General features: G+C 40.7%; 1 protein-coding gene across 1 annotated transcript in view; it reads right to left on the bottom strand.

Moving 5' to 3' along the window:
- STT3B (STT3 oligosaccharyltransferase complex catalytic subunit B) overlaps positions 1–13,048 on the bottom strand; it is a 106,834-nt gene extending 93,786 nt beyond the window's left edge. Inside the window, exon 1 of the mRNA XM_039480173.2 lies at positions 12,350–13,048. Within this exon, the coding sequence (XP_039336107.1) occupies positions 12,350–12,663 (314 nt within the window). The 5' untranslated portion in view covers positions 12,664–13,048. The remainder of the gene's footprint in view (positions 1–12,349) is intronic.
- Between the last annotated feature and the right edge of the window lie 9,576 nt (positions 13,049–22,624).

The following is a 22,624-nucleotide window of genomic DNA, read 5'->3' as shown; positions in this document are numbered from 1 at the left end:
TGTAGTTGGCTAGGAGGTTCACAAGCGTTTATCATTAGAATATGACACCTCGTTTTATATGCATATTGCATGTCAAATATACCTCAATTCATTAAAAAAATTTATAACTTTATATTATGTTGTGATTCACATCCAGTTATAACATCACTTAATGTTATACACTCTTTTTAAATGTCCAGAATGATTATTTCAAAAGGAAAACCTTTCACATAATAGCTGTTTACATTAGACACTTTAACAACCAAAATAAAGTATTTAAACAGGTGAAAGATCTTCCTTTCTAATGAAGTAACTAATTCATTTTAGCAACTTTTTAAAAAAAATCTTTATTTAAGAAGATTTTAGTTGCTTCTCAAACTTATGACTTATGACTGGCCTTTACAGTTTTAAGATTAGATTTATTTCATCTACCTCACACTTTCATTATCCTGTTCCTTCAAACGCCAGAAAGCTGCTTAGCATATTAAAATAAAAGCCTTCTTTAGCTATGGTCTAGAGTAAAAATAATCCTGAGGTTGAAATTAAACTTCTATAGAACAAGTTTACTGAATTTTCAAAGTTAAGAACATATGCAATGCTTCCCCCACCTCCAATCTGAGTCTTGCTCTGTTGCCCGGGCTGGAGTGCAATGGCACAATCTTGGCCCACTGCAACCTCTGCCTCCCAGGTTCAAGCAATTCTCCTGCCTCAGCCTCTCAAGTAGCTGGAATTACAGGCACTCGCCATCACGCCTGGCTAATTGCTGTATTTTTAGCAGAGACAGGGTTTCACCATGTTGGCCAAGCTGGTCTCGAACTGGCTGGTCTCAAACTCTTGACCTCATGATCCGCCCACCTCAGCAGAACACATGCAATGCTTTAAGTGTCAATGTATGCAACAAACCCTGCTCACTATAATAGATTTTTTAAAAGGCACACTGATGGACGAAGATTTGTTTCATAAAAAAGCACACATTTTTAAGGAAAAACATCTTTTGAGATCATTACAGCATATTGTTTTGGGATTCACAGGAACAGTGCTATTATTACATGGAATGACTCTATAACTAAAGAGCTGACCATTCTGTCAGGATTCAATTCATCATATAAGAAAATAAAGACTTTATTATCTGGTTTAACTCACAAGATCTACAATATTCAATGATTAGACATAGACAAATAATTAGACATAGACAAAGCTATTTCCACTGCAAAGACACTTTAATGAAGACAAGCAACTTATTTTATTCCTAATGAGTATTTTTATTTAGTATCCTTTAACTTCTTATGGGAAAGTTTAAATGACATCAGTCAGAGCTGTGATTGTTTCCTAAAGTGTTGCTTAATTTGGATATTAATTAACTATAAAGTTCAATCAAGAGCCATGAAACCAAATGGATTATTAATCCAACCCCACCCAAATTCATCATGTGCATGGATTTAGTATACTCTAATGTCTATGTATGCAATGATAATTTCAATTCTTACTATTCCTTCGCATCAGAATGTTATTTCTCAAGTTCAATTAAAATGCCAGCCTGTGAATTTTACTTCTATTGCTGACATCTGTCTTTTTCATTTATCATCTGAAAAAGCCTAAGACTTTCACAACTCATATGGTTTTTGGATATTAACTATCCTGTCTTCTTCTTATTCTTATATACAATATTTTAAAATAGATGACAAAAAGCCATAGTTTAATGTTCCCTAACTAGGGAGTTAACACTTGAGACAAACGTAAGCGTTATTCGTAACTTGGAAAAAATACTCAGGAAACTAAAATCTTCCTCAAAGTTCTTCCTAAGTTATCCATCCAGCCATTCATCTCCTAACTGCTGATGGCCATCATGATGCTCACATACACCATTTCTTCTGTAAGCATTATCTCCTTTCTTCATCATCAACGCTCTCCTTCTTCTATTAATATTAATATGACATGTTTATTGAAAGCAGGATTATGATGCACATGTGATCTTACATCACAGTCAAATCCAAAATTTATCAAAGTATTGCACAATAGAGACTTACAGTACTATTACTATTATAACCAAAACATAAAATGTGTTATCATTAACAATAAAGGATCTGTCTTAATATTCACTGTGCATCATGTTCCTAGTACCGTGTAGTATATTCTAAAAAGATCAGAAAAAAGTTCTTGCCTTAAATAATCTTTTGTCTCCCTACAATAATAGCAGTAAGTTACTATATTCATTAGAGCAAAATTGAGCACCAAAATGTAAATCATCACAACAGTATCTTACCAACGGTGGCAAAGAACAAATAACTTAAGTCTCCTTCAGTGTTTTTATATAGGCAGTGCTCAACTTACGACCGCAGTCGGGACCGTGTACCGGTCGCAACACAATTTGGTCGTAAGTTGAGTACGCTATATGTACAGTTGAAATGGTGCACGCGGAGATGGTAGTGCTGCCAGAAGCTGGTCCGCACTGTCGTACGCCCAGCTGGGCAACGTTTGCACTGCCAGACGCGGAGCAGTCGTGACTAGCGATTGTGGTCGTAAAGTCGAATGGTCCTAAGTTGCATAGGTTGTAAGTCGATCAATATCTGTATACAGGTGTCAAAATCTTCAAAATGGCTATGGCCTAGTTAGCCAAACAGTCCTAAGTAAAATTTAAACTAAGTTTGTTTTGTATTCATATTAATAAAACCTGTACCTAGACCTCTCACGTAAAACATATATTCAACTGTTATTTCTGAAAAAAAAGTAGTGGGCCTGGAATTTTTCTTTCCTTTTTTTTTTTGGACACAGAGTCTCACTCTGTTGTCCAAGCTGGAGTGCAGGGTCATGATCTCGGCTCACTGCAACCTCTGCCACCCGGTTCAAGCAATTCTCTTCTCTCAGCCTCCCGAGCAGCTGGGATTACAAGTGCCTGACACTGTGACTGCCTAATTTTCGTAGTTTTAGTAGAAAGGGGGTCTCACCATGTTGGTCAGGCTGGTCTTGAACTCCTGGCCTTGTGATCCATGCGCCTCAGCCTCCCAAAGTGCTGGGATTACAGGCGAGAGTGAGCGACAACACCAGGCTGGCCCAGCATTTTTCTTAACAGTCAATATAGCTCAGAAAAGAATCTCCATTTGAGGAATTCATACAAGAAGTACACTAGAGGTATAAAAATGGCTTAAATCACTCAGTTGGACCATTATCCAAATAGAGCCTAATTTGAGCCATTTATAATTACTCTCTGGCAGGTACATGGAATTTTGTGAAGCTCAGATACAGTATGAATACCTTACCTAAGACACTTTGTTTAAACATTAAGTTTGAATTTTGTGGAAACACTGGCTGACTAGTCTGAAGAAAGACAGTCCTGGATTTAAATTTTTCTTCAACTAACAATTAACTATGTTAATTGCCAGATATGCAAAATTCTATATCTACACAAATAAACAACAAAGTACCTAAAAACCAGGATTGACAATCTTTACAAAAATATCAATACAACAAACAGTCCATTCTCAGGATTTTCCTAAATCCCTTAGTTCAGACCTCTACTTTCACTATTCTCTTTCCTGATTTCAAGAACTATCAAACAACCAATCCCTTCTTCATGTTAATTTTAATATACAATACTTTAAAGTAATAGCTGACAAAAAGTCATAGTTTAAAAACTAGTAATTTTGCATTTATCTGATTATCATTTGTCTCCTGAAAGACAATGATGTCTCTCTCTCCTCTCCCGCCTACCCCCTTATATTCTTGGTATCTGCTGAAAAATATAAATCTCTGGACAATGACTACCTTCAAAAAAATTTGTCAAAGTTACTCTAGACTCTTAAGGATGTCTCCAGCTCAAGGCCTCAGACTTGAGATAATTTTTTTAAATCTGAGAGGAATACCTTTCCCTTCTCTTTCCTAGAGGCACTTCCTGCTATAAAAGAACAGGCAACCCCAAGAGGTGAATAAGACACCTGGTCAGTCAAATTATTGCTGAACTTTATTACTCACATACTGTCAACAATTCTTTGACAAACAAAGATGATGTTTTTAAAAAACGCTGAGCCAAAAACAAACAAAAAAACCACAAAAGCCACAATTCCATTTATCTCAAGTTTAGGCAAAACTAAATTGTATTGTTTAGCAAAGCACACAGAGATTTACCACCTATGAGAAAAAGGAAGGATGTCATCACCATAAAGTCTGGGGGTGGGACAGATTGAGAAACATGCCAGGATGTCTAAAGTGCTGGCAATCAATGAGCTCGATCTGGGTAAGAGTCACATGGGTGTTCATTCTACTATACATTAGATTTATATTTTTCAGAATGTGTCATATTTCATTATGAAAGAAAATTGTTTTAAAAACTCGAAACTGAATTCTTTTTTCCTCTAATGAAATCCTTTGCAGAACTCATTTCTTTGCTCTTGTTTTTAGAAACATTTAAGACTTACTTTCAAAGACTGTAACAGCACAATAGTTCTGCCTTCCAATAGTTCTGTACTTCAGAACTATTGGAAGTTCTGTATTCTGTTCTGATGTGGATTGCACAAGATGTATAATAATTTAATAATAAACCTTCTTAAATAGGGTATAGTCTACAGGTGCTACAGGTATTTTAAGAATAGGCATGAAATAATAAATATGTGGTAGGCGTGGTGGTGATCACAAGTGAGTTTCCAGTTTCAATCCTTTTCTCCAACTCCTTATGGCCTGTGTTCTCCTTATGACAGATTTGGCCAGCAATAAACAATAAGCTGTGCATATAGAATTTTGGAAAATCTCACTGCACTCATTTTATTTTTTAATAGTATGGACAACAATAAAATTTTACCTTCAACATTAGTATTTGCATATATATGCATATCTTATATGCTACAATAAACAAGCTGTGCATATAGAATTTTGAAACATCACGCTACAGTCATTTTTTTAATAGTATGGACAACAATAAAATTTTACCTTCAACATTAGTATTTATATATATATATGTATATCTTATATGCTACAACATTATCTATCTATAAGGGGCAGAGGACAGAAAGTGAAACAAAGCACCAACATTTAAAGTTTAAAAACAATTCATCTGAAGAATTGTATAGGCTGGAGGGATGGCTAGCTATCACTAAAGAAAAGAATACCACACTCCAGAGAAAAGTCTTTAACTACCTGAGAACAGCTAATAAACCTGTAAGGCATGAAAAAAGAGAGCAAGAGAGAGAAAGAAAATAAAAGAAACCCCCAAAGAAAGCATTATTATCGACCTGGTTATCAACTAATCATCAATACTTTAACACCTTACTAATATAAAAATTCCTGTAAGTATGTCTTTATGCACTAATATTTCTCTTTTAATAAGAATGAGAAAAAAGGTAAGAAAGAATAAAGTTTTAAAACTTATGCTACTAATTTATGGAGATTATAGACAATCAGTACAAATAATTTTTTAAATAATCAATTCTAAATAAGTCAAGCCCCCACACAGAAGCTCTATTTGTTTCTGTATCTAAGCCTGAACTGTCAGCAGTTACAATACTGCCAATTTAAATTGACTGATAAGAAAGCAACTTCCCCTCATCTTCTGAAGTAACAATTTTCAAACAAATTCTCAAAATACTCCTTTCTAAAGCAAACACAGTGCAAAGAAAATGGGGAAAAAAATCTAGCCAAGCTATAACTTAGAAAAAGTATTTCATCCTTAGAAAAAGTATTTCATCCTTCTGGTCCTCAGCTTCCTAGAAAATATGAATACAGGCGGCCAACACATACTCTAAAAATCCCGTGGGTTAAAGAATCCTGAGTCTACTCTGAAAGTTCAGCTCTCCATCTCCCAGTTCCCTTAACTGGCATGGCTTAAGACTTCCAATCTCATTGAACTTTTTACAGACAAAATAAATCTAAATAAGAACAATATTCAGTAGGATCTGATCATCTTTTCTTTCCTCTCAGCTATTCTCTTCAGAGTTTCTGAAAACTGTAGTAATCGAAGGTTAAAAGTCTTAAAACCATCAACTCATCTCTTTGCTCCATCAAGACAATAAAAGTAATCAGCTATTATCCAACTAGTAAGCTTAGTTTCAGCTAGCGCCTGGATTGTGAAGAGGTATTTTCATAGACCAATATGTTAAGACTTATTAAATCGGGGCAGCTGATTAAAAAACATAAATTAAACAGAGGACACTTTTATTTAGGCTGGCCCTGGAGGCAGAGGGTGTAGTAAAAATAACAGACTTTGGAGTCAGGCCGACCTGTATCCTTCAATTCTTGTGGGGAATAATGAATCGAATTATCTTTTGTCTATGGAAATAAAAGATGTTACCTCATCTCCTCAATTCTAAGATGTCACCGGATTGTAAAACACTGTAAAAACTAAGCATCTACTACCATTTAAAACATATATTAATGTTATCTTGCAACATTAAGTTCCACAGAAAGAAAAGAGTCACAGGTGAGAGTGGTCTATTAGCACAACAGTCACAATTTTTAAGATTCATTTGTCTACAAATAATACAACCTTGAACAACATAAAGAGGCATTCTCCAATTTATATACACATTATACTCCAAAATATGTTTAATGTTTTTCATTTGAAATTATGAAAGCATTTTTCCAAAGACATTAAATTCTAAATAGTGGTTAGATTTCCTGGCAAGCCTACAAATGCAGATTAACCTATATTTACGTAAATATGGGAGCCCCTGGGGCAATCTATCTTATCTCCCCCAACAGGAATCCTCACTTCCTAATGTATTTTTCTTTAAAAACAAACAAACAAACATACAAAACACCCTACAATATTGCCACTTTCTATCAATTTCTAAATTCCTGGAAATTACTCATGGTCAGAAGTAAGGAGAGGAAAACTGAAACCTCCTCAGAAGAGTGAGTTAGTGGTTTAAATACAAAAAAACCAGAATCAGGTGAAGGAGATAGCCAGAATCAGGTTGAAGACAGAGGAGCAGGTTAACCATTTACAGGTTTTCTCCTTTCAATAGTTTTAATTTGGCTTATAAGTACATCTGTGAGTCCTGTATTATTTGAAAATGTTTTTCCCCCTATTTATTGTAGGGATCGACAGAAACCACTCTGGCAATCACACTAAAGCTAAACCATTACCTCTGGGTGATAGATGACAGAGACAACAGGCTGACCTATAAAAGGCTTCTAATAATTCAAAGAATTTAGAAGTTTCACATAAATTAAACCTAATAAAACCAACATCAACAACAATATTCATCTAACTACTTCAGAGTGTCTTCTGAGACACCAGCTTCAGCAAAGTCATTTAACAGATGTGGGGCTAATGCACTGTTTTACAATGCACTCAAGGTAAGACTGTTAACCAAAACCTGGAATGATGGAATCTGATCCTAACTTCAGTCTGAGGATACAGAAACAGCATTTATATACATATATTCAGATAATACAGAAAGCAAACACTACACAGAAATAAATCCTCTATCATTTGGGAACAAAGATGATATTCTTCACATTACAGTAAACAATGTGTCTACAAGCAAGATTTAAAAGTAGCAATGAAGACATGCTAAAGCAAAGTAAAATATTAATTGTAGAATCTAGGTGGTGAGAGATATGAGTGTTCACTATAAAATTAAACCTTCTTGTGTATTTGAAAATTTTCGTAATAGTTTAGCAATAGGTCTGTTGAATTTTGGGGTCTTTATAATTCAAGTTAACTGCATTATTGTCACTCTAAGATAATTAAGTTTTAAAAGTAAACAAATTGAGAGGAAAAACATGGTATTTGTTCACTCGAGAATAATATTAACCTTTCCATCCTTCATTTCTGAGCAAGTGTGCACTGATGGATACTAAGATGTAACAACAAAGATAAATGTTAACATTTTCTTAACCACTCAAAACTTATTAAGAGTATAAAAACTAAGTACAGAAAGGATAGTTAAGTTAGCCCATATTCATTAACAACTGGGTCAGTCTACGATGTAAATGCTTATGCTGAGTTTCTAAAGCTTATAACCAATGTTGTCTTTATGCAAACTACTCATGGCAGTAAGGGGCATGAAGTCCTATCCAAGCTAGCCTTTAAGATATGAATACCCAAAGGGGGAAAGAAAAAGTCCCAAGGGCATTTATGATAGAGCCTAACTACCCTAGGGCCTATACTTCAGGAAATCCATGATTACCAACTTTGGAAGCCATTGCACTCAAACAAAACGGAAGTAGTACCAATCTTACACAATTCAGCACACAAGGCACTCCTGAAACCAAAGCTCGATGCTAGAAAAATTTCAATTGTCAATGAAATCAGTAATTAGTAACAGTATACCTGAAGTGCAGCTGGACTGCTGATGCTAATGATCCCACAGTCAAAGTGACCTTTTAACATTTGGGGACGTTTGTGTTCTAAAACTGGTTTTGCTACCAATTTGTTTTCTTCAGAACTGAGGTCAACAGCCGCTTTTTGTCATCTGCAAAGTGAAGGAAAATATGGAGACCTCAAAGTACAGGAAGTGGTCCCCATCTTACAACAGCTTATGTTCCAAAGGTTTATCACTCCTTTGAAAACATGTCTGTACTAATTAACCTATTTATGCCATAGTTTCTTTGGAAAAATTGCATTCCAAGTTCCAACTCTAAATTGCAACTTTCTGCCCAGCAATAAGGCAACTGCTGCATTTGCGCTAACTGCAGCCAAAACCTAAGGTTTACAGAATTCTCTCTACGGAGAACCCACTATATAACCTGTGAAGGCTGGGAAAAAAGACAGCTCTCACATAGGGAACTTCATTGCTTCTACAGGAAAGGCTTATACAATTTAACAAGATAATGGATATGGAAAAGGGATCTGGCTAACGTATTAACAATTACAATAAAAACATGGAGAAAACGCCATTTTGCTCCAGATGAAAAGAAGGTATAGTTGAGTGCTGTTAAAGTGGTTGTGTTTGGCCAAGTAAAGACAACATATTTTCAGACTGCTTCCTCCTATCTGATCAACTCAGCTGATAAGAGGGGATTCACTAAAGTGAAGTCAAACTGTTACCAAACATGTTGCTAAATTCTAAAAAGTGCAGTGTACTTCAATAAATAAATCACATACCACCCCTTATGACAACTGGTAAGATATATAAAATAACTTGTGTGACAAATTTAAAAAACAAGTATAACTCTGTGAAAACAGTCACTTTTGGCAGCTAACTTGACTCTTTCATACAATTTAAGAACTACTGTAAAATTTAAAGAAATAGCTCACAAACAGAGAAAGCAAACCCTTCAATAAAAAGACTCAGAAATGAAACCAGTGATAGAGATATGGAAAAAGAGGTCAGGGAAGATAGGAGGAGGCTAGAATAAATTGGTTTGTGGATAGAGAAACTGAGAGTTACATTTAAACACCATTAAAGGTCTGTGTCATTGCTATAAGATATCATGGTGATCTGAGCAACTCTCAAACTAGTACAACACTAGAGTGTTCAGCTACAGACCAGTTAAAGCATTGTGACTATTAGTAGCTGTAGAGGAAAACTGAAGATTTACAAGCTAAAAAAAGCTTTAAAAGCCCAAAGTAGTAATGGCAGGCAGTCTACACATCCCCTTCCTTTTAATCTTTTCAAAAAGAATGACTGTAAGAATTCAATAAGAATGAATGAGATGCCTACTACTTGAGATCTTCAAAAGACATGAAAAGAAAAACAAGAGGAAAACAACATTTTTTTTTTGTCTGAAACCTGATTCTCTCATTAAGTTACCTGAATTATACATTAGATTAGATTCATATTAACAAATCTCCATTCACAGTAAGGCATATGGACCTTCCACTATTACATAAACTCTTTACTACTAAGCAGGATTATCTAACATCATGAGAATAAACATTTAATTAAGAATAAATGTCAATATTAAAAGCATAACTATGCAAAATACCTAAATTAAGTAGCTCTTTAAAACAGAGATGCATATACTTTCAAATGGTACAAATTTAGCTAAATGATAATCTGTCAGAAATGCGTTTTCACAGATTAAAAAAAAAAAAAGCAAAATCTATTTTTCTTTTTGTTTTGAGACCGAGTTTCACTCTTTGTTACGCAGGCTGGAGTGCAGTGCCGCGATCTTGGCTCATGCAACCTCTGCCTCCCAGGTTCAAGCGATTATCCTGCCTCAGCCTCCCAAGTAGCTGGGATTACAGGTGCCTGTAATCCCACCCCACGCCCAGCTAATTTTTTGTATTTTTAGTACAGACAGGGTTTCACCAAGTTGGCCGGGCTGGTCTCAAACTCCTGACCTCAGGTGATCCACCCGCCTCTGCCTCCCAAAGTGTTGGGATTACAGGCGTGAGCCACTGTCCCCAGCCAAAATATATTTTCATGTGCATGCAAGAGAGTTATGCCCTCCAAGCATATTGTTGAAACTGGAGAAAGAAAACTTTTAATTCCCAGCTATACAAAAAAAAAAAAAAAAAAAAAAAAAAAAAAATTCACCACTTTATCTGTTAAGCAACCCAGTAAGTCTTTTCATTATTACATTACTCAATTTTAGTAGGGATCTTTGGCTGACTTGATGCTGATTTGTAATCTTAAGGAAAAATGACAAAAATCTTCTCAACATTCAGTTGTGATTTTTTTTCTGCAATCTTTAACTTCAGGCCCAGAGTTACTATCAAACAGTAGTCAGTCTTTGATTTGTAAAAATGTTACTATGGAAATATTCACAATTTTGCTACCTGAAATGGTTGGTCAACCATATATTTCTGCTATTTTAATCTGAAAAGAGAACTTTCTCTTTTCGCATTGTTCAGTAAATACTAGTTTTCATTTTCTGGTCCCAATTTCAGTTTCATCTAATTTACTTAAGTGTTTCAAAGCAAGACCACCTAAGAATATTTCGTCAATAAGGCTTCACAAGTATTCTTAGGCTTAAAAATAGCCCACACTAATGTATTTTCTTCTGTGATGGCACATTAACAAAAAGGCTTTTAAAAATACTAGTGTTAAGAAAAAAAATCAAAACTTCTCAAATGGAATTAAAACATTTCATGCAAGATTGTCACAGTAACTAACTGATCTAAATTGAATAATCCATAAGTGGGCCCCTTTGGTGTTCAAAAGATGTTGCATTATCAAATTTTCTCACCGTAATAGCAGAACTTAAATCTGGTATATTACCATACAGGTAAGTCACCCCCCCCCCCAAACACACACACTTACTGTCTATATAGTTAGTAACTCTCTAAAAAGATTCTCTTTGTATTTCAAATGATAAAACAAGTATCTTAAATTTAATTAGGTCTAGCTGTGAGGAAGGACGATTAACTCAAGATGCACAGGTAACAAGACACACTAAATTAGTTTAAAAGGCATACTCTCAGGGGGAAAAATCCTAACTCAGAGGGAAAAATTCAAACTCGGGTTGGGCAAGTTGTGAAAATAAAGCAATCTTCCCATCTAGATAATTCACAGACCAACGTAATGTCTAAGTTAGCTAGTGTTGTTAAGAGTGGGGTAACTTCCTAAAACATTGAGTCAGTCCCTTACACTACGTGCAACTTCGGTATTATCATCTAGAACTCCGACCACCGTGGTACTGTTTGCCCTTACGCACAAACCTTCCTGCAGACCGATAAAGAAACTAATGCAATGCTTTCAGATACTGTGCATAAGACACAAGGGTGACAGTAGCTAACAGAGTAAGGATCTGGTTCTAAAAAGCAACCCAAGACGATAGTGCAACAGCAAGGTGCTGAGTGCACTTAAGAGCTCTGAAAAAAAAGCCCCTCTTTAAAATACCTAACGGTAAATAAGTAAGAGTAGCTAGCTTTCAGATCACTTTCAGGGATATTATTTCCCTCCCTCCAACACCCCACTCACTCTCCTTTTCCCTTCTTGTTTTTTTGAGAGCAAAAAGAGAAACAGTAAAAGCGTAGAACTGCAAGGGTGAGCAGCCGGGGTTCCCGCACGGCTGGACCCACTTCCAGCGGCCACGGAGCAGCCCCTGGCCGATTCCGTCTGAACTGGCAAAAACGCGCTCGTAAAAATGAAAGAACGCGAAAGCAGCGGGCGAAGAGGGCGGGGAATCCGCCGAGAGTCCGCGGTGGAGCTGCCAGCCGGCTCCCGGCGCGGCGGGTCCCGACTCGGCGACCGGAGCCGGCTGCTAGCCTGCAGCCACCGTCCCGGCAGCCGTCACGCCGGCCCCGCCGCGGGTCAAGGTTTGGCTCTCGCACCCCGACGCCCCGACTCGGGCTGCTCAGGGCAAACTTCGCCCACGGGCAGGGGGCGCGCCCGGAGCCCCGGGACCCACGCCCGCCTCAGCCGGGACGCCAGCGGGGCTCGGCGGCGGCGCCGCGGGGCCAAGTCGGGGAGCGCCGCGGCGGGCAGAGGAGCGGGTCCCGGTTCCCCACGGGCCGCGGGCGGGGGAGGGGCGGCGGGGCACTTACCACGGGTCGAACTCGTGGATGATGCTTTCGAAGCGGATGACGGCGAAGAGGCGCGAGCTGAAGCCGGCGAGCCAGGCCAGGAAGAGGATGGTGAAGGAGAGCAGCGACTGCCACCCCGCCGGCTGCGACAGCCCCCCGGACAGCCCCGCGGGGGCCGGCTTCTGCGGCGCCGCGCCGCCCGCCGCCTTGTGCGCGCACTGGGCCCCGGGCCCGTGGTGGCCGTGCCGGCTGTTCCCCAGGGCCATGAGGCCACTCCACGGGGACGAGTTGAGGGACGACTTGTGCTTGCTCTCCGGCGCCGAGGGCTCCGCCATGTTGTGCCCCGGCGGCGGGTCTAGCTCTCCTCCTCCGCCGCCGCCGCCGCCTGGTGCGAGGGGTGCTGGGCGGGGACCCGGAGGAGGAGGAGGAGGAAGAAAAAGGAGGCGGAGGGAAGAGCTCTGCGCGCTCCCGCCCTCAGCGCCGCGAGGCTGGGGGACTGGGGGTGGAGGAAGCGGCGGCGGCGGGGAGTCTCCGCCTCAGCAGCGGCCGCGACCGCCGCTCTCTCAACCCAGTTGGCCCCTGCGCCCCACTAGCCATCCGTATCCCCAGTGCGGCTGCGGCGGCGGCGAAAGCCGACGGGACGAGGGCGCCAGAGAAGAAGCAGACGGAGGCGGCACCACGGTTCTGAGAAGCAATGACATTCCCTCTCTCGCCCGCCCAGCCGAGAGGAGCAGGGGGAGGAGCCCCCTGGAGTCCGGGCGGAGCTCGAGCAACCTCTGACTCCGCCCCCGGCCCGATAGGAACTGGCCCCTCCGCCTGTCACAAAGCGACAGGTCCGTTAGGGGGCGGGCCCAGAACCGCGGCACCCACCAATAGGGGCGCGAGCTGGGGCGGAGCTTGACCCAACCGTCCCCCCTCCCCCTCCCGGCCTCGCGCCCATTCGCCCGGAGCGGCCGAGCTGCGCGGCTACGGCTTCATTGTCAGTTGAAAGACGCGGTTTCGCGCGCCTGTGCGGTCGGCGAGGAAGGGTACTAGGCGGCTCCGCTAGGCTCATGGGGCTGCGCTGGGCCGAGGGGCGGAAACGGTGGAGAGGCTTCGTTCAAACTCAGCTTAAAGGACGCGGAGAGCGCCCCACAGACCAGCAGGACGCTCGCGGGCTGTCCGCGGTCGTGACTTTTAACCCGCTGTGCGCTGAGCCCCCACCACGTGACGGACGCGCAGGCGCGGTACACCACCTCTCGGCGCGTGGGTCTGGCGGATGGGCTCTGCGGCCCGCGGCGCTCCCCGCCCGGCGCTGGGAGTGAGCTCGCGGCGGCAGCGATACGGCCCGTCTTGCGCACTGCGCCCCACGTCCCGCCTCCGGCTGCTGCGGCCGCGGGAATCCCAGAATGCGAGCGAAGACAAGTTTTCCGGCACCGAAAACTCATTGGAGCAGGCAAGCGCGCCCCTAGCTCCAGCAGGCAAAATAGGAGCTTCTCTCGCCCGTTTTCGTTTGTACTCGGAATTGCAGAAGTACTGTAGGCTCACTGGAAAATGCAGAAATACATGAACGGCTGCATACATTCCGTCGAATGAGTGAAACTAACCTGCCCTGGACGTTAAGCTGTTACCCAGTTCTGACTTTACTAAATAATAACAGAATGAATATTCTTGTGCACGAATTTCTACACGTCTAGCTTGTATTTTTGTAACTTTCCTTTCCCCACGTCCCTCCTTGTCCGCAAAAATAAAGTGCTACCACATAAACTCAGGGCAAAATGAGCTTAAATTAAGTGAGGTAGTGGGGAGACACGAATCGCTCTGGTATAAACCCCATAGAAACTACGGAGCTTTCAGCATAATCGGTGCTCAGTAAATACTTGATTAGTTGTCATGTCAATTCACAGCTAATTGTACATTTTATTAGGTAAGTAACATCTAAATATTAAAGGGCATATTGGTGTAAAATTATAAAGGCCCTGAATTATTTTCTTAGGTGATTTGAAATTTTTAAACTACAAGTCGTGTTTCAGTATTAATAAGTGGCCTTTTCAAAATGTTAGATAAATGAACAAGTGTTACTCTGAGGTAACTCGTTGAAAGCAAGGTAACTCCAATACCCTTTTAACCTGCTAAGTGATTAATTTTTCTTGTTTCTTTACCAAAAAAAAAAAAAAAAAAATTCTCATTAAGCATGAAAAGGTTTCCAGAAATAGACTTTCTCACCAACAGTTTAATAGCCAACATTTATTGGACATCTACTTTTTTTTTCAGACGGAGTTTCACTCTTGTTTCCCAGGTTGGAGTGCAATGGCGTGATCTCGCCTCACTGAAACCTCCGCCTCCTGGGTTCAGGCAATTCTCCTTCCTCAACCTCCTGAGTAGCTGAGATTACAGGCACGTGCCACCATGCCCAGCTAATGTTTTGTATTTTTAGTAGAGACGGGGTTTCACCATGTTGACCAGGATGGTCTCGATCTCTTGACCTCGTGATCCACCCGCCTCGGCCTCCCAAAGTGCTGGGATTACAGGCTTGAGCCACCGCGCCCGGCGGACATCTACATTTTAATGAGAATTAGGATAAAATATTAACTGCTCCTATGTACAGAGAAGGATGGCATGCTTTTCCTCAGAGCTCAAACGGTGCATGTTAAAATGACAGCAGAGGATTTTGCCTTTATTCCCAGAACCAAAGTTCTATCAGTCTAAAATAAAAGGTGTGTTTTTATTTTGTTTGGGTATTTCTATTTTATTATCTTTGTGAATCGATTCCCTATTGAGTTCTACATTATCTTCTTTTGCCTCCTTTTTAAGCTGTTTAGCGGCCACAGGCCTGGTTGAAAAGTGACGAAGCTTAATTCTAGTCCCAAATTGTTGCTTACCAGTCGTGTAGCATTGGACAAGTCACCTGCATCGGTTGCCCTTTCTGCTTTTCAAAGTCAGTTGTTAATATTTAAAAAGATAGTTTATCTGAAAATTAATTTGGGAAATTGTTAAAGAACATACAGGGTAGTGATAAAGGTAATAAGCATTATGAAAACCCTTTGATTCTTGACCTTCATTCTTTCATGCATCCAGCAAATATATGTTGAGCTCCTTCTTCATGCTGAGCACTGTGAGTGAACTGGGATGCATTGGGATTCAGCCAGGAACAGGAGAGGCTTGACTCCTACTCTCACAGAGCTCACCAGCCAGCCCCAGGGAGGGAGGTATTAACGAAATCATCACATGGTTCAGGACCAGAATGCAGGGTGACAAACACGGTGGAAGACAGGTACGTGGGGAATTTGATCTACATGAGAAGGATGAGAGACATTATCCTGAGGAAGCAGCACTGGGGCTGATGATGAATGGGCTAGGAGAAGGAGAATGGAAAGTTATCTAGACAGAGGAGCACGTGTGTAGGCCCTGCAGTGCAGATGGAGAGGCATACAAGGAACCCAGAAAAGTGGCTGCAACACAGACAGTGAAACAAGGTGGAGTAGGAGTCAAAGGAAGGGTCAGATAGTACAGGTCCTTTTAAGATGTGTTTTTGGCTTCATTGCAACTTGAGAATATTGAGAAGCCACAAAGCGTTTTAAGCAGCATTTGGTGTATTTGAGATAGCGGGAGGGAGTTGATGAGATGTGTGTTTTGAAAAGATTACCAAGGCTGCAATGTGAAAAGCATTTTGGAGAGGAGACCAGTAAGAGATCGCATATCTACCTGAGAATTCAGAGGTTACTTTTGTGACAGATATGCTACTGTGGAACCACTAGAGAACCCATAGAAATAAAATGCAGCGTTATGAATTCTCAATTTCTAGCCGATCAACAAAATAGGCCTTGTGCATGAAGCTTAAATGTTTTTGCCTCTTTGCACTTGAAGTTCTTAATCCTGCTAGGTGCTTGTAGTATCCTTCTGAATTCATATCTCTCAGGTGTCAGATAGTCAAACACCGTGAGTGCAACATGATGAGCAGAGTGGTGTGACATCAGAGGCCCAGCTTTAATTAAAGGCTTCCATGGGTAGGGATTATTTGAGCTGAAACTTGAGGGATGAACAGAAGTTCACAAGACACACCCGCAAGACAGATGGGGGATTCCAAGAAGGAACGAGGAAGTAAGTCCTCCAGATTAACACACAAAGTTTAATATTAATGAAGGTATATTGGGTGATGAGACTAAAAGATAAGAACCAGATTATCAAGGACTTGCCTGCCTGGTGAAGGAGTTTAGATACTATCCTGTAAGCAGCTGGGAGTCATTGAAACATTTAGAACAACAATAACATGATCAGATTTGGTTGATGGAAGAAAAAAAAATGACAGTAGTATGAAGGATGTACTAGAAAGGATGAGAGCAGAAGCAGGGAAAACAGTAAGGAAGCATTTACAGAAGTGTAGGCAAGATAATTAGCTACCAAAACCAGGGCAGTGGGGCCCCGAGAGGAGAGGACAGATAGGAGACGTGTCAAGAGGGTACAGTCCAGAAATTGGTGATTAGGGTAAAGGCAGGGTTTAGAATAAACCTGTAGTTTCTAGTTTGGTTACTTGGATGGAAGGTGGTGTCTCAGAAATAGGTAGCAAAGGACAAGAAGCAGATTTGGAGGGAAGATGATCAAATCAGCTTTGGACATGTGGTGTTTTAAGTCCCTGTAGGACACCCAAGAGGAGCTGGATAACCGACACTTAAAGAGATGTGATGCTCCTGAGGAAGGGTTTTCTGGGAATAAAGGCTTGGGACTCCATGGCCATGGGTGAAATTTTGCTGGAATCAAAGTTATAGAGAAGGAGAGAAGGGTTGAGGATAGAGCCCTAGGAAACTCCCAAATTTAGTTGTGCCTACATGGAGCCCAAGATAGAGCAGTTGAAGAGAAAAAACAACCAGCACAAAGAGTGACGTCCCAGCAGTGAAGAAAGGGAAATGAAAGAAGCAGCACAAGGTACAGAGAAATGGAGTGTAATACAGCTGGCAAGTGTACCTTTCTTTAGGCAACCAGGAGTTCACCAGTTACTTTAGCAAGGTCAATTTTAGCCGAGTCATAGGGGCAGAAACCAGATGGCAGCAGGTGAGACAGGATCAGTGGCAAAGGATGTGGAGGCAGGGAAGGTACACCGCCATTTCTAGAAGCCTGGCTTCAAAAGCACAGACAGGACCAAGTCAGACCAAGAAAAAACTAAATGACTGATCCACAGTCCCTAGCATTTCCCACAGTGATCAAGAAAAGATGTAAGTGCCTGTAATGTGTCCCAGGAATGACACAGGTCAAAGAGTGGGTTTCATCCTTCCTAGAGAAACACAAACAGCATGACATCTCCACTTGTACCAGCCACACCCCACTAGGGGCTGCCAAGGTCTGGCATGTAATTGACATTTACAAATATTTGGTGACCGAGGGAATTCCCAATGCTTATATTGTCCCTTTCGGACAAGCACTTGCCAGAGAACCTTTCTGGTAGCCCATCGCCCCCGTAGAGGAGAGAAGCAGAGAGGGAGATACAGTTTTGACCTTGTGAAAGCCTTAGGTATGTTGCCAAGAAGGGGTACTGTGTGGTGGTTTAAAGCACAGGCTGTGCAGACACACTACTGGGTACCAAATCTTGACTTCAGTTCTTCTGAGTCACATGGCTTTTGGCGAGCTACTTCCCATCGCTGCTGCTTGGTATCCTCATCTTTACACTGCACATAAGCATTGAACCTTTCTCTTGGGGTTATAAGAAGAAACAAATGAATCAATACACAAAAATAACTTAGGACAGTGCCTAGCAAAAAGGAAACATTCAATCTATGTTGGTTATTCACAATATTACTGGTACTACTGCTATATCCAGAACAGTGGCAGATGGGCCATGAGACTTGACTTACCTCCCTGGATAGCCTTAAGATAATTCTCCATGACCTGAGCCCATCAGAATGCTTCTCTATTTCTTTAAGCCAGAAAATGCCTGCTTCCAATAAAACATCTTACAAAATTAGACAACACCTAGCTGCTGTAGGAGACATGATAATGAATAATAACTTCCAATTTATAATCCAACAGAACTAGGGTCTGTAACTTTTTTTGTAAAAAGCAACACAGAAAATATTTTCATGTTTGTGAGCCGTACTGCTCTGGCCTCAACCCTGTTGTTGTAGCGTGAAAGTAGCAATGGACAATATGTAAGAGAACAGCCATGGCTATTCTTCAATAAATACAACCACACCTGCAGATCAGAGTTTTTTTTGGCCCTCGTGATAGAGGAATAAGGGGATAGCTGTGATTTAATCCAGCTCAAAATCCAGTATGAGACAGAGGATGTTTTCTGTCATGATCACTGCAAAGAGTGAGAGCTCTTGTCTAGGCAGTCACCAAGAACGTGTTCATGAAGCGATAGACTTAGTCTTAAACAATAGATAGGATCTTGACAAGCGAGATTTGGAGGGAGGAAAGGATGCATTAGAAGCAGAGGAAAAGGAACAAGAAGGCCAAGCAGTGGACACTTGGGAACGAGCCAGTAATCTAGAGCGGACATGCACTGTCATATTTTTCTTTATTTGCTACCATTGAAACAACACCACACTCCAGTCTTAAGATTCCAGATCATATATAGCAAATTAATTTTCTATTTTAGTACTTCTAAAAACTCATATTTCTATGCCTACTATCTCATGGTTTTCAAAAAAGGACATTGTAACAGTGAGGCAAGCATTTGATTTCTAAAAGGGCCAGAGGAAATGGCTTTAACAAATAGAAGTGTATTTTCTCTCATAAAGTAAAATCCAGAGAAAGGTGGTTGCTGGTATGAAGTCAGTTGCTCGAGAAACTTTCAGCTTTTTCTGTCTTTACACTCTGCTGAATTCTCAGATACCATTTTCACCTGCTTCTGGGCTGTCCTCTGCATTGCATAAGAGAAGCTGAGAACTGCTTTTCCCAGATTATTTTCTTGTATGGTTCCATGTTACTTTGTCAGTGAAGGGAGCTCAGTCGACAAAAAGACAGAGAGGTGGTTTCAGATAGAAAAAGAAGAATGAAGCTGGGTGCGGTGGTTCATGCCTGTAATCCCAGTACTTTGGGAGGCCGAGGTGGGCAGGTCATGAGGTCAGGAGTTCGAGACCTGGCCAACAAAGTGAAACCCCATCACTACTAAAAATACAAAAATTAGCCGGGTGTGGTGGCACACCCCTGTAGTCCCAGCCACTTGGGAGGCTGAGGTGGGAGAATCACTTGATCGGGAGGAGGAAGAGGTTGTAGTGAGCTGAGAATGTACCACTGCACTCCAGCCTGGGTGACAGAGTGAGACTCTGTCTCAAAAAAAAAAAAAAAAAAAAAATGAAGAATGGGCAAATGTAAGATTTACACATCTTTTTGGCTGGTGTGAGAACCACTTACATAATTGTCATTACCTAAGACAATTTTGGGGAGCTTTTTGGAGATTATTGACATTTGGGAGCAGTTTCCTAGAGTGCTTCTAAGAGCTCCCTGCTTCAGTCCTTCAAGCTAAAGTTTTCAAAGTCTCCTTTCTTGACCCTGATCTTCAGGCAACAATTTTCCTTACCTTTATTCCCTATGGTCTTTTAACATTAGTCTAAGTAATCATTCTTGATTAAACCTTTTATTCCTGAAGTACCTAGAGTATCTTTGTTTTCCTGACTGAACCTACTAATACACTTTTTTTTTTTTTTTTTTTTTTTGAGACAGAGTCTCACTCTGTCACCCAGGCTGGAGTACAGTGGTGTGATCTCAGCTCACTGCAACCTCTGCCTCCCAGGTTCAAGCTATTCTCCTGCCTCAGCCTCCTGACTAGCTGGGATTACAGGCATGCACCATCACGCCAGGCTAATTTTTGTATTTTTAGTAGAAATGAGGTTTCACCATGTTGGCCAGGTGGGTCTCGAACTCCTGACCTAGGGATCCGTCGCCTCAGCCTCCCAAAGTGTTGGGATTACAGGCATGAGCCACCGCGCCCAGCCTATACTTTCAATTCACTTAGCATATTGGTTTTCATTCTCTTGATTTTTGCATCACTATTGTAAGATAGCTGCTGCAGCCCCAGACATTACATCAGCATCTGAGGCAGAAGGTTAGGAGACAGGAAGATGCCAATCACATATGTCTTACTTTTTTAAGAAAAACATTTTCCAGATGCCAATCACATATGTCTTTCCTTTTTTAAGAAAAACATTTTCCCAGAAATTATTTTAGCAGACTTTCTCTTAGGTCTCATTGGCACCACCACCTCCCATGACCATATTGACTTTATATTGCTCTAAATTATAGCTTCATTTCTTTAAGCGTGTCTAGTTTTCCTGATAGCACAAATAGAAGTCCTGAAATTGGGTTCTACTGGCTGTGATTAATCTGTCTTAGATCATGTACCAATTGCTTTTATTTCCTTTTTTTTTTTTTTTTTTTTTTTTGTGATGGAGTCCTGCTCCATCACCCAGGTTGGAGTGCAGTGGCATGAACTAAGCTCACTGCAACCTCCACTTCTCGGTTCAGGCGATTCTCCTGCCTCAGCCTCCTAAGCAGCCCGGATTACAGATGCCCACCACCAAACCCAGCTAATTTTTGTATTTTTACTAGAGATGGGGTTTTACCATGTTGACCAGACTGGTCTCAAACTCCTGTCCTCAGGTGATCCCCCCACCTTGGCCTCCCAAAGTGCTGGGTTACAGGTGTGAGCAGCCGCACCTGGCCTATATACCAATTCTTGACTAAGTGCCTTTGCCAAGAGAATTAGACACACTCATTGGCTTAAGCCATCCTGGAGTTGAAGTTGGGTCAAACCTGACTTGTAGGAAATTGGTAGCACTGTTACAGAAAGCAAGAGAATTCTCCACTATATTTAGAAGGTAGAATTTCAACCAAGAGGAAAGCAACCTGAGTATAGGTATTTTCACTATAGTATGCTTGTTAGATAGAATTAGCACCAAAGAATATAGAATCTGAAGAATGTATATGAAACTGTATTTTGTCAGTACATAATTTTAAATAAAGGCACATACACTAGAAAGCAGAAACAAATAAAATTTGATGAATGTATAAAAGAAATATTTTAAGTAGGGGAGGAGGTACACATCTTTCCTTATTCATTTGTGACTTGATTCAGACCTGCTATCAATATAGACCAGAGGTTGGCAAAGTTTTTCTATAAAGATCCAAACGGTAACTATTTTAGGTTTTATGGGCCGTATGGTTCAACCACTCAACTTCGCCACTGTTTGGAAAAGCAGCCGTGGACAATACACAAGTAAATGCAATGGCTGTGTTCCAATAAAACATTGTTTACCAGAATAGGCAGCAAAGCAGATTTGGCCCAAAGGCTATAGTTTGCCAAACCCTGAACTAGAGCATTTCTTTCCTTGAAGTGATGCAAACTTGGAAGCTAAGGTTTTTTAGCCTGTGTTCGAGAATTGATTTTATAATTTATTATTACCTTTTACTTAGCTCTATACAGAGGTAATACATTCATGGTCTGTCTCCTGACAGCCAAATAAATCCTTCCCTCTCCTCATCCCTATAAGTAATCATTTTCATTATTTTATTTGTATCTTTTCAACACTCTCTGTGGAAATGCAAACACATGTAAAGCTCTTTTCTTACTTTTTCATTTTTTCCATGCTATACGTACTTTTTCCCATCTTGATTTTTTTAAACATTTATCTTCAAGATCTTTCCACATCAGCTCATAGAGCACTTTTCATTCGTTTTTATGCCTTCATAGTATCCCAGAGGATGCACCATAATTAATTCAACCCATCACCTACTAGTGGGTGTTTGGGTTTTTACCAGTCTTGTGCTATCACAAATAAGTCTGTAATGAGTAAATTTATGCAGAAGTAATTTTGCCGAAGTGTAAGTATGTTGATTGGAATTACCATAAGGAAAATTTGGTACGGGTATGTCCATTTGAGATTTCAATAGATAAGCTGTTTTCAGTAAGGGGTTGTACCAATTGCATTCCCACAGTGTGTGAGAAGCCCATTTCTTAGGGCTCACCAACTGAGTGTTAACAAACTGTTGGCTCTTGGCCAACAAATGAGGTGCAATCTGGTAGTTTTAATTTACATTTCCTTTATGAGTAAGGCTAAGGGTACTTATTTAATATTTAAGACAGTCTTTTCACATACTCAACGAGGCAGAATTGCCATCACTGATTCTATATTCTTAAACATAATTATTGGAATAGTATGCTCCAATGTTATGAAAACCATTAAACGTGTATAGTTTTATTTGCTAGTTGCTCAGAAAATGAGGTCCTCCACATTAAATTCGTTCAAATCTGTTCTTGAAAAATAAAAACTCTTCTGTTCAATTTAGCATATCCCCTAGGTTATCTATTCTAGAATGTGTACT

Source organism: Saimiri boliviensis, chromosome 9 (genome assembly GCF_048565385.1).
Source record: "Saimiri boliviensis isolate mSaiBol1 chromosome 9, mSaiBol1.pri, whole genome shotgun sequence".
Taxonomy (NCBI): domain Eukaryota; kingdom Metazoa; phylum Chordata; class Mammalia; order Primates; family Cebidae; genus Saimiri; species Saimiri boliviensis.
Note: the sequence above shows the minus strand (reverse complement) of the source record. Positions and strands in the feature narration are given on the sequence as shown.